A 12,759-nucleotide genomic window follows, 5' to 3' on the forward strand; every position below is an offset into this window, starting at 1 on the left:
TAAGATAATATATCACTACGAAACGACCTGGTATTTTTATATATATACATATGTGTACTATATATGGCCATCAAATTCGGGGGAAATAGTACTATTTAGTATTTACTAAACGGTTGCAAATTGTAAGTTTTATTTATTTTTTGATGGCCTAATCTAATTGAATGTCAATTCGTAGCTTAAAATCATATTTCAGGACATAAAAATTATTTTTAATAGAAAAAAATCCATCTTCTACATAATCTCAATGAATTATTAGAATTCACATGTAAATTCACAGAAAATAAAGAGAAAGCAAGAACTATATTTTTCTTGGAAAAGATAAATTTATCACGAGATGTCACAAGCTAGGGAGATACATAATCAAACGATTTTTTCCCTTTTTATGTGTCTCTTTTGAATTATAAATGATATAAATTGGGTAATTGAAGGTTATAACTTATGAGAAAGAATAATAGAAGAGGCTTATCGCATGTTTGCTTCACGCAAACAACTAAATGTGAGAGAGAAAGAGAAAACAAAGAGAGAGAGTTCGTTTTTTTTTTTGGTTTTTTTTTTATGTGGTTAGCTTTGTCGTCGCGTGGCTTTAAAGGCTTTCTTCTCTATACTCTTACCAAAACCTAATCCTCCTCTCTTGATTCCCTTGTCTCAACATCTTCTTCTCTTCTTCAAACAACACCACTCATAATCTCAATATTTTCTTCTCAACAAATCAAAAACCCTAAACACAAGAGAAAGAGAGAGCAACAACTCGTTGATTGTGTGGGGGTGGCCATGAGCGGTGGTGGGAACACAATCACCGCCGTGGGAGGCGGAGGGGGCAGCAGCGGGGGTGGAGGAAGTAGTAGTGGCAGTGGCGGTGGTGGTGGCCCATGTGGTGCTTGTAAGTTTCTAAGGAGAAAGTGTGTGCCGGGATGTATATTTGCACCCTACTTTGACTCGGAGCAAGGCTCAGCTTATTTTGCGGCAGTGCATAAAGTATTCGGAGCCAGTAACGTGTCGAAGCTCCTTTTGCACATACCAGTTCATCGGAGGTCCGATGCTGTCGTAACCATTTGCTATGAAGCTCAGGCTAGGATCAGGGACCCTATCTATGGTTGCGTCGCTCACATCTTTGCTCTTCAGCAACAGGTCATTTAATTAACCATTTTTTTTTGTATAAAGAATTATTAAAAATGCGTTGGAAATCACTATATCTGAAACACACTTGTTGAATTAAACTAACACAAAAATGATCTTCATGACAGTTACGTTTTTTCTTTTCTTTTCCAAAGTAGCAAACTTCGGTTTCGTTTGGAAATAAATATATATAATTCTAAAGTCATGAAAATTAGGTTAAATATAAATATGAACAATTTTTTGGTGCATGAGATGAAATCGTCTGAATTTTTCGAGAGTTTGTCACTGTAATTTCTTGAGCTTTCTTGGTTATCTAATCTTCTACTACTTTAAGTATAAAGGAAAAAGGCATGGTTGTCTGGCTAAATTACTTACGAAATCTCTTAAAAAATAATGTATTATGCAATTATATAAAAATGATACGGTCGTGACAAGTCCCATTGCAAAGTTATTGAGTTTTTTTTTTTGTTGTTGCTGGTTTTCGGGAATTGGTCGGGCTACAATTTTCTGTGTTAATACGTATGTGTACCAATTTTTGTAGTTTTCACTGTCGATCGTTTCTTTCTTATAAAAATAAAATATATATTTTGGGTATAAAAATGTTTCTTTGCATTTAACTGATTTCATTAACTCCATGACATGAACATATTCCATGTAATAAGGGGATGAATCTATACGTTGCGCGTCATTTTTATTCTTTTTCACTCTCTATGTTAATACGTTACATAAATAGTGGCCTAACAACCTTAACAATCGAAGATACAATATGTAATTAGATTTCTGATTGATAAAAATAAATCAATGTGAATAAAAGATGTGTTTAATTAATTAAACTTGTAGATAAGTAATTTGCATGAAATCAAAACTTCTTGAATTGAATAACAGGTAGAAACTATTTTTAGGATAGTTAAAACTATCACGTTAATAAAGCGTATAAAAACTTAGAGATAGAGATTTCACCGGTATGATCAAAGTAACCGTATTATGTTGGCGATAAATTACAAGCAAGTAATTATTCGCATCATCACGTAATTTCCTGAAAAGTTACATGTTTAAGTCTTTCGACCAATGTATTATACAGTAAATAATTTACATATATTACTATCATATATGTACATTTTCTTATCTAACTCGTAAAAATGTTATTCAAATGTAGGTAGTGAATCTACAAGCGGAAGTATCTTACTTACAAGCCCATTTGGCATCACTAGAGCTACCTCAGCCACAAACGCGGCCACCGCCTCTATCGCAGCCGCAACCGCTCTTTTTCACTCCTCCTCCGCCTTTTTCCATAGCCGATTTACCTGCGTCAGTCTCACCTTTACCCTCAACCTACGACCTAGCCTCCATCTTCGATCAAACGACACCATCTTCGGCAGCGTGGGGCACGCAACAGCGAAGATTCGTTGATCCACGCCAGCAATACGGTGTATCGTCTTCTTCTTCTTCTGCTGCCGCCATAGGACTTGGTGGTGGAAATAGTGACCTTCAAGCATTAGCACATGAACTCCTCCACAGACAAGGATCTCCTCCACCAGCAGCAACCGACGACTCGCCGTCTCGGTCTATGTCTAGATGAGTTGGTTTTGATTGATACATCTACCCTTTGTTATTAGGAAAATTAAATTACTACTCAATAAGAATTTAATTTTCTTTCGAATGTTACTTATAAGGACTGTTGATTATAATTTTTCTAACATTTACATCGTATTACTATTACTACTGTATTTTCCCTTCTTTTTCTGGTGGGTATATCTTATTTGCCGTTATATATTTTCAACTTATTACTAAATTTGAATATATTAAAATAGTTGTCGTACGATATCTTCATACTTTTGCCTTGTGCATTTTCTCGCAAGGCCCTTTGGTTTATCGTGGGCCTTAACCTTCACATATTTTGTTGTTGTCAAGCTCTTCTTTTAACCCCTCACAACTTTAAAACCTCAAAATTTTATAATCTGCTTCTTTACTTATGTCACAGAGCTATAAACTTATGGTATACATAGATGATAAATTAAACTAAGAACCATACAGAGTTACAGACATCAACATCCTCAAGGAGCACAATAGAATAATAATTTTTAAAAGTGAATTCACAAAAATGTCGTATTCGCTAATGTAATTCATTTTTCTCCATTATAGAAGAGAATTCACAGGACTGGGATTTACAGTTTCGATTTTAAGTTGTATTGTTTTGTTTCGTACTTTGTTAAAAGGTCTCTCTCTCTATTTCTTGATGCTACATACATTCTTACTCGTCCTACATTCTATTGGGCCTTTATTACTCTCATAATGGTTTTCGTTGAGCTTTGTACGTAAGGTTTAATATATATTTTGTTTTTTTGGGACAAATATAAGGTTTAATTAGGTCGTAAACTTTCATGAGTGGCTCTGATGGTTTAAGGTTTAATTAGGTGTTACGGCATCAAATTTCATTACTTTCAAGGCTGTTGTACAGTACTAGTATATTAAGTGTTTACTATTTTAATGTCATCGATCAAATTTTAGTTTTTACTAAAAAGAAGAAGAGACATGTATGTATATGTAGACAGTTTATGAACTAGTACAATACCTCCCAAAATTAAACATAAAAGATAAGTAAGAAACGAAAAAAAAAAATCGATTAATCATAGACGTAATATTGCATTGCTTTGGGAGAGGAATGTAATCATATATAAGTGGAAATTTCGACTTGAATTAACACACCAATGGTATTTTAATGAGTATAGACGTACTGTATATAGTTTATGTTTTCATGTAATTATATAAAGGAGCTCGTGTACATGAGATTTGTTAATAAAAATCTATATGAATAAGCCAAGGAAAAGGCGAAGTGTATATATATATTTGTATGGAAAGCTAGTTATTAATTAACTTCGTCTATATATATTATTACTAATTTCGTTATCGAACTCACTTTTTATTTTCTTTATTTCGTCTCATGCACAATATTTTTTAATATTAAGCGACATCAAACGCAATCATTTTGTTGCATATTATCAAATTCTTACAAGATTATAATAACAAAGCTTGCACTTCCTTACATGTCGGAGCTCTTTTAAACTATTTGCATCTATAAATCGTAAACAAAACAATAAAAATGTACCTTTATCTCCATATTTGCGTAGATTGAGTTTTATTGTATAACTTTGACTCTCTCTGTGTTAATAATGTCTATGTTTTCTTTGTTATTCTGATAGTTTCTTCTTTCGTTGATAACCAAGTTTTCAGTAATCCATGTTTATTTTTTATTTTATTTTTTTTTGTCGGCGTAATCCATGTTTATTTGAAATATCCAATATATATAAGAAAAAATTCAAGTAAAATTATACTAAACATATTAGTGTTAAATCGGTAGATCATCTCACTAGCTAGTAGAGATGATATACGAGCTCACTTGTAATATTTTGTAAAAATTAACAGAAAAGAAACAGAACACGTACAACTGGATCATGTCAGTAAACATTATTTTGAAATATCAGTTGTCATATAAGTGTTATTTATATATCCTTTTTCCCAATCTAAACTTTCGTTTCTGTATATTGCAAGATGAATATAAAATGCCGTAGAAAAACATTGTTTGTAGCTACCGTCGTTTTGAATAAGTAGTAATTAAGAACCATAATCAACGGCCCACAGCATAAACAAATAGTATTAATAAGAAGATTATGATTGTAATTACATTTAATTAAATAGTCCAAATGCGTCGTGCTTCGATGCTTAAGTTGGATGTTAAGAGAATCGTTGACATATTGGCCATTGAGTTCTCGAGGCATATGTTCGTTTCAAAAGAAAATCAAAGATAAATTAATAATTCCAAGTATATCGCTGTCCATCACATGACAACCTCGGCTGTGGTCCATTCTTTTAATTTTTTCATTTTTGTCTCTCTTAACAAATTTCTCTATTTTCAAGATATAATTACTGGAGGGTGGTTAGCATAATTACAGAGCTTACAAAGTGGATCAATTGTCTTGATTTCAAGGTTAAATTGTTTCGTAGATAGAAAAATAAAAAGGAACTTTCCATTAGAGTTAAGTCTGGGGTATGCAAGATTTAAACGAAAGATGTTAAGGTGATGATCATAAACACCAACTTGATTGATTAGGTTAGAAAATGACATTTACTAATATATTTTATAAATAATTCAATAGATGTCTATATGACTATGTCTTTTGTCTTTCTTCAACATGTAGCAATAAAGAAATTGTCTACTGCGGTTTTAATATTCACATAATTCGATCGTTATGATATGTCCTTAAGCTATAGTGTCTTTTCATACGAGTTATACAAATATTATATTGCACACATAAGGTCACGTATCCAAATAAGCAAAGCATATATGACAAGTGCCGATGTGTATTTACGCAATAGATTAAAAAGTTATTGGGTGCCAAAAAAATAAAGCATCGAGATATGTTTTGTTTTTGTCTATATTATACACGTCCGTCCTTATCTATCACTTTAATCAACCATATTAGTTTTTCATTTCTACTTACCGATATTTTCTTATTCCATAGTTTGAGAGTTTGATTGAGAAAATTATATATTCTGATAGATTCTAGCGTTTCTAATTTACACTTCCGACAATTATTAACAAAAGAATACATGTCAATGCTTATATTTTGATTTTCGTTTCCCTACAAAATTATTCCATATATTAGAGACCGCAAGATTATATTTTTTTTTAATCATTAAAAAAAAACGTTAAAAGTATATGTGGCCTGAAATTAAAAGTATAAGTAAAATATACCTATAAATGGAGAAAGAATGTGATTATCATAGTCATTAAAAAGCCATCTCAAATTTGATGTAAATAATCTCAATATAAAGGATAAGGAAAAGGTAAGAAGTGCATATTAATGAGCATATGCGATTCACTGAGCTGAGAGATTTATACACACAACAGTCCAAATGTCTAAATATTCCTTTAACCCAGAGTAAAAAAAGACTTAGTTATTCTCAAAATTTCTTGATATCTACAAAACGGGGTTACATAACATGTTAATTAGGCTTTAGTGAGAGTAATGATCCAAGTGTGTATTAATGGTCAGATTTTGTTTTTTCTCAAAAAAGTAATTACTATAGTAGTAGTTTAGAATTATCTTAACATGTGTTTCAGAGCCACATGGCCCCTCGTAATTGGATTATCAAGTGAAGACAAGAAACGTGAGATGCGAGTGGTTAGTCCGATGTCCACCTACCCGGATCGGGCCGGGTGGGGGTGTCAGCGGGATCCGCGGGGGATGGGTGAGTAAGGGAAGAAGAATCACGCCCACACGTCCTGGTTTCAGATTCAACCTACAGCTCTCTCTTCTTCCCATGCGGTCAACCACACAATTCTCTCTCTCTCCCTCTTCGTGATTAATTACTCGAGCAGTATACGTATTCGTATATACACAGTATGATTTAAGTCTTGAAGACACCATCGTATCGTATATATAGAATGGCAAAAGAAAATTAAAAGTGGAGCAACACAAATTTGGATTTACTAGCGGGTGATCGCCGAAAGATCCCTAGATGATGACATATGTTTATTTACGTTATAATAATAAAAAATGTGTTAACATTATCGACCAGGGTACACATTATTATGTGTTCAAACATAGCACACACATATATATTATATATATTATAGTTGTAATGTTGTTTTATATAGACTGAGGATTTTGCTCAAGGTTGTTCCCCAATCATCATATCTATAAATAATACCCTTGTTTTATTTTATAGGTTTGAGTATATATTGTTTATTATATATCATGTATATAAATATGGAATCAAGAAGAAAACAAAAGCTAAGGACCTTTTGGTAGACATTATTATGAAATTTGTTAGGGATGTGTATAGTATTATTTATGTGTACATAATTTTATATGTGGACGCCGTATTATTAATAAATAATCCGACATAATTAATGAATCACGTAAAAATAGTTAAAGCTAATATATGGAGTACATTTAAAAATAATACTAGTAATGCTAGTACTGTATAAGAGATTACAATTTCTTTTAATGCTGGTCTATCTGACCAACGTTTAACAAGCTTCAAACTTTCAGTATCCAAACATTAATTTAGTTGTGCTATCTGGTAATGGAAACTAAATTTGTTTAAACCTTTATGCATGGTAAATCATAATAATCAAGGCTGTCTTTATAGGTAAGTACCAGCGATTCTACAAATTCTTTTATTTTTATTAGATAGAATTGAGATCCTTTCTTATCACAACATGCACCTTGCCACCAATTTTTTTTTTTTTTTTTTTTTTTGTAGTTATTCGTGAATTGTTTTGGTATATAAAAGTTGAAGACAAAATAAAGTCTATAAAAGGCAAAGAATGAGAAGTGGCACTGTCAAACACTTTTTTGAGATGTCTTGTCCGGGAGAATGTTACATTGGTGGGGTGAGAAACAAGAACTGAGGAAGCTTTTAACAACATATATTTTTTGGGGAAATTTGACAATTTTGACATATTTTTAAGGTAATATATTCGAGTACATTTTAGTGAAACTCTCACCCGTTGGTGACCTAAAAATATTCTCCGCTCGCCATCGTGACGTGAAAGCCACCCTTCCCTTCTGATCTTTTTCAGGCACATCCTGAAACTGAGTCAATGGTTTAGTTGCTACAATTAAATGAGAAGGGCCTTTCACGCGTGTCAGCGGCTGCACGTGCGAGTGTGAGCTGGTCCTCGCTGGCTGGTCTTGTTTACGTGAAGGCATCGCAACCGACGGGGACAAACATCCAACGGCGTCTGACGCGCCTGTCATCTTCTCCTTTCCTCCACTTCCTGTCTCTTTAGTTTTCTTTTTCCCCCTTACAAAGGCTTACGCGATTTACGAGCTTGAATCTGCCTGCCTTATCTACCCAACATACATACATAATTAATCTCTGAACTTTATATTGAGTATAATATACTACTAGTTACTTGATTTATGCTAAAAATCCAGAGAGAAAAAAACATAGAGGAATCGCCTGAAACTAAAGGAGTTTAAAGTCAGTTTAATTTTTATTTGTCTAGCTAATTGGTAAATAACAAAAGTGGTGCAACAATTTCATAAATATAACGTTTACATGTTCTTTTTGCTGAATTTGACAACGAATTAAAACATCAAGCTGATGTTAAACGTGTATTTATTAATTAACGACCAGTTGATGTTTGTAATGTAACCAGACGACATAACCATATATTTCTTAGATAGTAGTATACTTTTGACTTTGGTGAATAATATGGATCGTGTGATAGTACACACTTGAAAATAAAATAAAAATGTGATTACTAGCTAGCTAAAACATAAATCTGTAAATACTTATATACCATTAAAAAAATTCGTATTAAGTAAAATAAAAGTAGTATCGATATCTCAGAATTATAATAGTATATAAGGCAGAGAGTATGTATATACAATTATACAATTAAGCGAGGTTCTGCTTGATTTTAAGTGAAATATTTAAAACAGTTTCTGTCATCATCCAACCACAATAACGTCTCTTCTTCACATTTTCATCTTTGTCACCAGTTCAACTCTTAATTATTTCTCACTAACTTTCATGCACTTTAATTAATCTTAACGTACATATATATGCGGACTCATGTATCTTATACTAGTATAAATTATTTTTATTAATAAATAAAAAACAGTTAGTATGTATTGAGAAATGAGAATTAACATATATATAAAAACAATTATACTCCAACGAATCCTCTATAAATATTTGTAAAGATATGCATGTAAGATTATTATTTTCTCCGTTGCTCTATATATAAGTTTTGAATGTGTGTATATAAAATTGTTGTTTTTTATTTCGTATGTTCTACTACCGTTACATCGAGAAACATAATACTTCGTATAAAAGAAAAGACTCGTGATTGATGGTGGGAAAAGAAAAAGAAAAAGAGGAGTTCGTGAAATTGATAAAAATGTAATTAAAGACCGTACACTAAAGCATGTACCACCTACAAAATCATGCATATATAAGCATAAAAATCATCATGATCAGCTTAATTAAAATAATTTGTGATTCATTATACTATATATAGACTAGTAGTCGTACGTGCGTTTCAAGTTGTGTGTCCATTATAATGTTTGATAAAATCTCACGCATCCATGGGACTATATGTAGTGAACCTCTCATCCGATAATTTCACGAATTAAAGAAAAAAAATATAATAATTTTACAATAAAAGGGAGACAAAACACACAACTGAAAATTATTACACAAACAAGAGATTAAGATTAAAAAGGGGAGAGAGAGAGAGAGAGTAGAGCCCACAAAGTGACACAGTAGGTAGGACCTACACACCGCCCATGCGGCACGCTGTCTATCTAAAAAAAAACTTTCAAAACCAAAACCAAAACTAAAACTAAAACTAAAACTAAAACTCTCTCATTCATCTGAATACTCTCTTAACCTCTCCTCAGACCTAACCCTAAACCCATCTCTTTCCTCTCCTCTTCTTCCTCTTCCAAGCTTCATCTTCATGTATTACTACTAGCTTCTCCTGCTCCCCTTTCCATTTTTACATATGTACATGACTTTGTACCCTTTGATCTCTTTTCCTTTTTATTAATAATCTCTCGATCCATCTCTTCTTTAATAATATCTTCAATCTTTTTCTTCCTTTAATTTATTGAATTGAGCTCTATTTTGTACATCTTCTTCAAGCTAAGCTAAGCTATTGGTATTTTATTTGAGTGGAAGAGAAGAGAGGATATTTCGAAATATTAATTAGGGTTTTCTTTTCCATTAATTATTGTTTGCTTTTCAATCAAGAAATGGATCAGGTCTCTCGCTCTCTTCCTCCACCCTTTCTCTCAAGAGATCTCCATCTTCACCCACACCACCAATTCCAGCACCAGCAGCAGAGCCTCGGCCATGAGCTCGACCAGCACCGAATCGGCGGGCTTAAACGTGACAGAGACGCTGATATCGATCCCAACGAGCACTCTTCAGCCGGAAAAGATCAAAACACTCCCGGCTCAGGCGGAGAAAGCGGCGGAGGCGGAGGCGGTGATAATCACATCACCAGAAGGCCACGTGGCAGACCAGCTGGGTCCAAGAACAAACCCAAGCCACCAATCATCATCACCCGAGACAGCGCAAACGCTCTCAAATCTCATGTCATGGAAGTTGCAAACGGGTGTGACGTCATGGAGAGCGTCACCGTCTTCGCTCGCCGTCGCCAACGTGGCATCTGCGTTTTGAGCGGAAACGGCGCCGTCACCAACGTCACCATCAGACAGCCGGCGTCAGTACCTGGCGGTGGCTCATCTGTCGTTAACCTACACGGACGTTTCGAGATTCTTTCTCTCTCGGGATCTTTCCTTCCCCCACCGGCTCCACCAGCTGCGTCGGGTCTAACGATTTACTTAGCCGGTGGTCAAGGACAGGTCGTTGGAGGAAGCGTGGTTGGTCCACTCATGGCTTCAGGACCTGTGGTGATTATGGCAGCTTCGTTTGGGAACGCTGCGTATGAGAGGTTGCCGTTAGAGGAAGATGACCAAGAAGAGCAAACGGCTGGGGCGGTTGCTAATAATATCGATGGAAACGCAGCGATGGGTGGTGGGACGCCAACGCAAACGCAACCGCAGAATCAGACGCAGCAGCAGCAACAACAGTTGATGCAAGATCCGACGTCGTTTATACAAGGCTTGCCTCCGAATCTTATGAATTCTGTTCAGTTGCCAGCTGAAGCTTATTGGGGAACTCCGAGGCCATCTTTCTAAATCGCTGAAAAACACAAAGTTAGATACGTTTCGTTGTTTTTAATTTATAATCTCTCTTCTGTCAAATTTTAATATTTTTTTTTTTTTATCTTTTTACTTCTTCTTCTTTGTTTTCTAAAGATAATTGTAGTCTTTGACGAAGATTCGTGGTACGTATGAATCGGAGAGAATCGTTTTGGTCATGGGTTGATCAATTTTTTAGGTTTGAGATGGGGTTTGTGTTTTGCGTTGACTAGGAGTTTATAAATGTTTGATTTCTGAGTTTTTCTAATTTCATATGTGTTGGTGATAATTAGCTTTACGTCTATATATGTTGAATTACAGTGCATATAAGCTATGATATCATTGAAAGGTTATGACAAAGGTTAATTAAACAGGTTACAAACAATGTCAAAGTGTTATTACCGTTACTTTTTTAAAAAGAGGTCAAATAATGAATTTTTCATGTCCGTTATAACACTCAATTTCCGAAACCACATTGGTTGTTCCCGTTCAAAGATTTAACAAAATTTATTTTTATATATGTAGGAGTATAAAATTATAAACGGCTATAGATGGATATTTATAATTTTAAGCTGGAAGATAATAATAAGGAAAAAGAAAAAGAAAAAGATGATTGTTCCGAGGTTGGTAAGAAGATGGTGAGGCAAGAAGCATAATGACAAGAACAAGACTTGGGAACAAGGTGATTGCATTTGGCATATGTACTTTATATTTACACATCTTACACGGAAATTTTCGTATAATAATATCCAAACTAGTTTTCATAATCATTAATTAATTGGGATATATGGAAGAGAAAAGGGAAAGGGTCGAGTGGAAGAAATATACTACTAATAGATTCTAGACCGTAACTAGGAGGAACATGAAAATGATGATTACATACATCGACCGACGACTCAACTGAGTAGATAAATTTGGGGAAGTAAATAATAGAATCTGTGTTGTTGAGAGTGTGTAGGGTTTTGAAAGTGAGAGACGAAGAAAGCAAGCAATTAAAGAGAAGAGCATTGGGTGATGCACCGACGCACGTGCGTGTCTCTGAGTCTGAGCGAGAAAGAAGAAAAAAGTTCCTTTACGAGGCGATGAGTGAAAGTGAGAAGAAAGAGAGAGAGATAGAGAGAGTTACTTCCTTACTTCCAAAGCCACCTCCCTCCCACTTTGCCCATCATTCATTCATTCTATCTCTCTTTCTTCGTTTTGTATTTATGAATCATACTATACTATAGCTCTCCACCATTTTATTTTTTTTGTATAATCTATGTCCTAATTTAACAACTATTATCAATCATAAGGATATTGATCCAAACACACAATCAAGATTTCGAAAAATGGATGATATGTAGTAATCCTAAATGGGACATTTTTAAAAATGTACTAAATTTTATACAAAATTTGACAACTACACTATGTATTATTGTTATTTGAAAACTATACTTTTTAATATTAAAATGGACGAAAATACCCTTTTATTTAATCACCAATATTAAATAAATTAATTAAAAAATAAAATTTTAGTTTTAAAAATACTTTTAAATTTTAAAATTAAAAACGTATTAATATTTTTAATAACTAATAATTATAATTTTTTAATATTTTTTTTAAAAGTAATAATTATATTAATTTTTTGGTCAATACAAATATATAAAAAAAAAAAGATGGCCAAATTTTACTTTATTAAAAAATATGTATTTTAAGATTATGTAATCAATAATATATATATATATATATATATATTATTTGATAGACTTATTTTATTCAATGTTGATTTATTAATAAGGTTGATATTTTGAACTATTGATTTGTCTATTTACTTATGTTGACTTGTTTTTATTGTTGTTGACATATATTACAAGAGTCGACTTATATTTTGTTTCGTTGTTTTTTAATACTGTCGACTAATTTATACCGTTTACTT

At 33.3% G+C, this 12,759-nt stretch overlaps 2 protein-coding genes across 3 annotated transcripts; both read left to right on the forward strand.

Moving 5' to 3' along the window:
• The first annotated feature begins 446 nt into the window (after positions 1-446).
• LOC17889274 (LOB domain-containing protein 18) lies at positions 447-2,900 on the forward strand. Its single transcript, XM_006295851.2, has 2 exons — positions 447-1,128; positions 2,273-2,900. The coding sequence occupies exons 1-2, from the start codon at positions 772-774 to the stop codon at positions 2,693-2,695; spliced, it is 780 nt and encodes a 259-aa protein (XP_006295913.1). The 5' UTR covers positions 447-771; the 3' UTR covers positions 2,696-2,900.
• A 6,449-nt stretch (positions 2,901-9,349) lies between these two features.
• Positions 9,350-12,074, forward strand: LOC17890540 (AT-hook motif nuclear-localized protein 22). Of its 2 annotated transcripts, XR_002834450.1 has the most exons (3): positions 9,350-10,859; positions 11,370-11,526; positions 11,803-12,074. XR_002834450.1 is itself a non-coding variant. In XM_006296289.2 (2 exons), the coding sequence occupies exon 1, from the start codon at positions 9,891-9,893 to the stop codon at positions 10,839-10,841; it is 951 nt and encodes a 316-aa protein (XP_006296351.1). In that variant the 5' UTR covers positions 9,350-9,890; the 3' UTR covers positions 10,842-10,859; positions 11,370-11,563. The 2 variants fall into 2 exon arrangements, 1 of the variants encoding a protein (XP_006296351.1); XM_006296289.2 differs by lacking the exon at positions 11,803-12,074 and having other exon boundaries at positions 11,370-11,563.
• Positions 12,075-12,759: the final 685 nt, after the last annotated feature.

Source organism: Capsella rubella, unplaced genomic scaffold, assembly GCF_000375325.1.
Source record: "Capsella rubella cultivar Monte Gargano unplaced genomic scaffold, Caprub1_0 scaffold_4, whole genome shotgun sequence".
Taxonomy (NCBI): domain Eukaryota; kingdom Viridiplantae; phylum Streptophyta; class Magnoliopsida; order Brassicales; family Brassicaceae; genus Capsella; species Capsella rubella.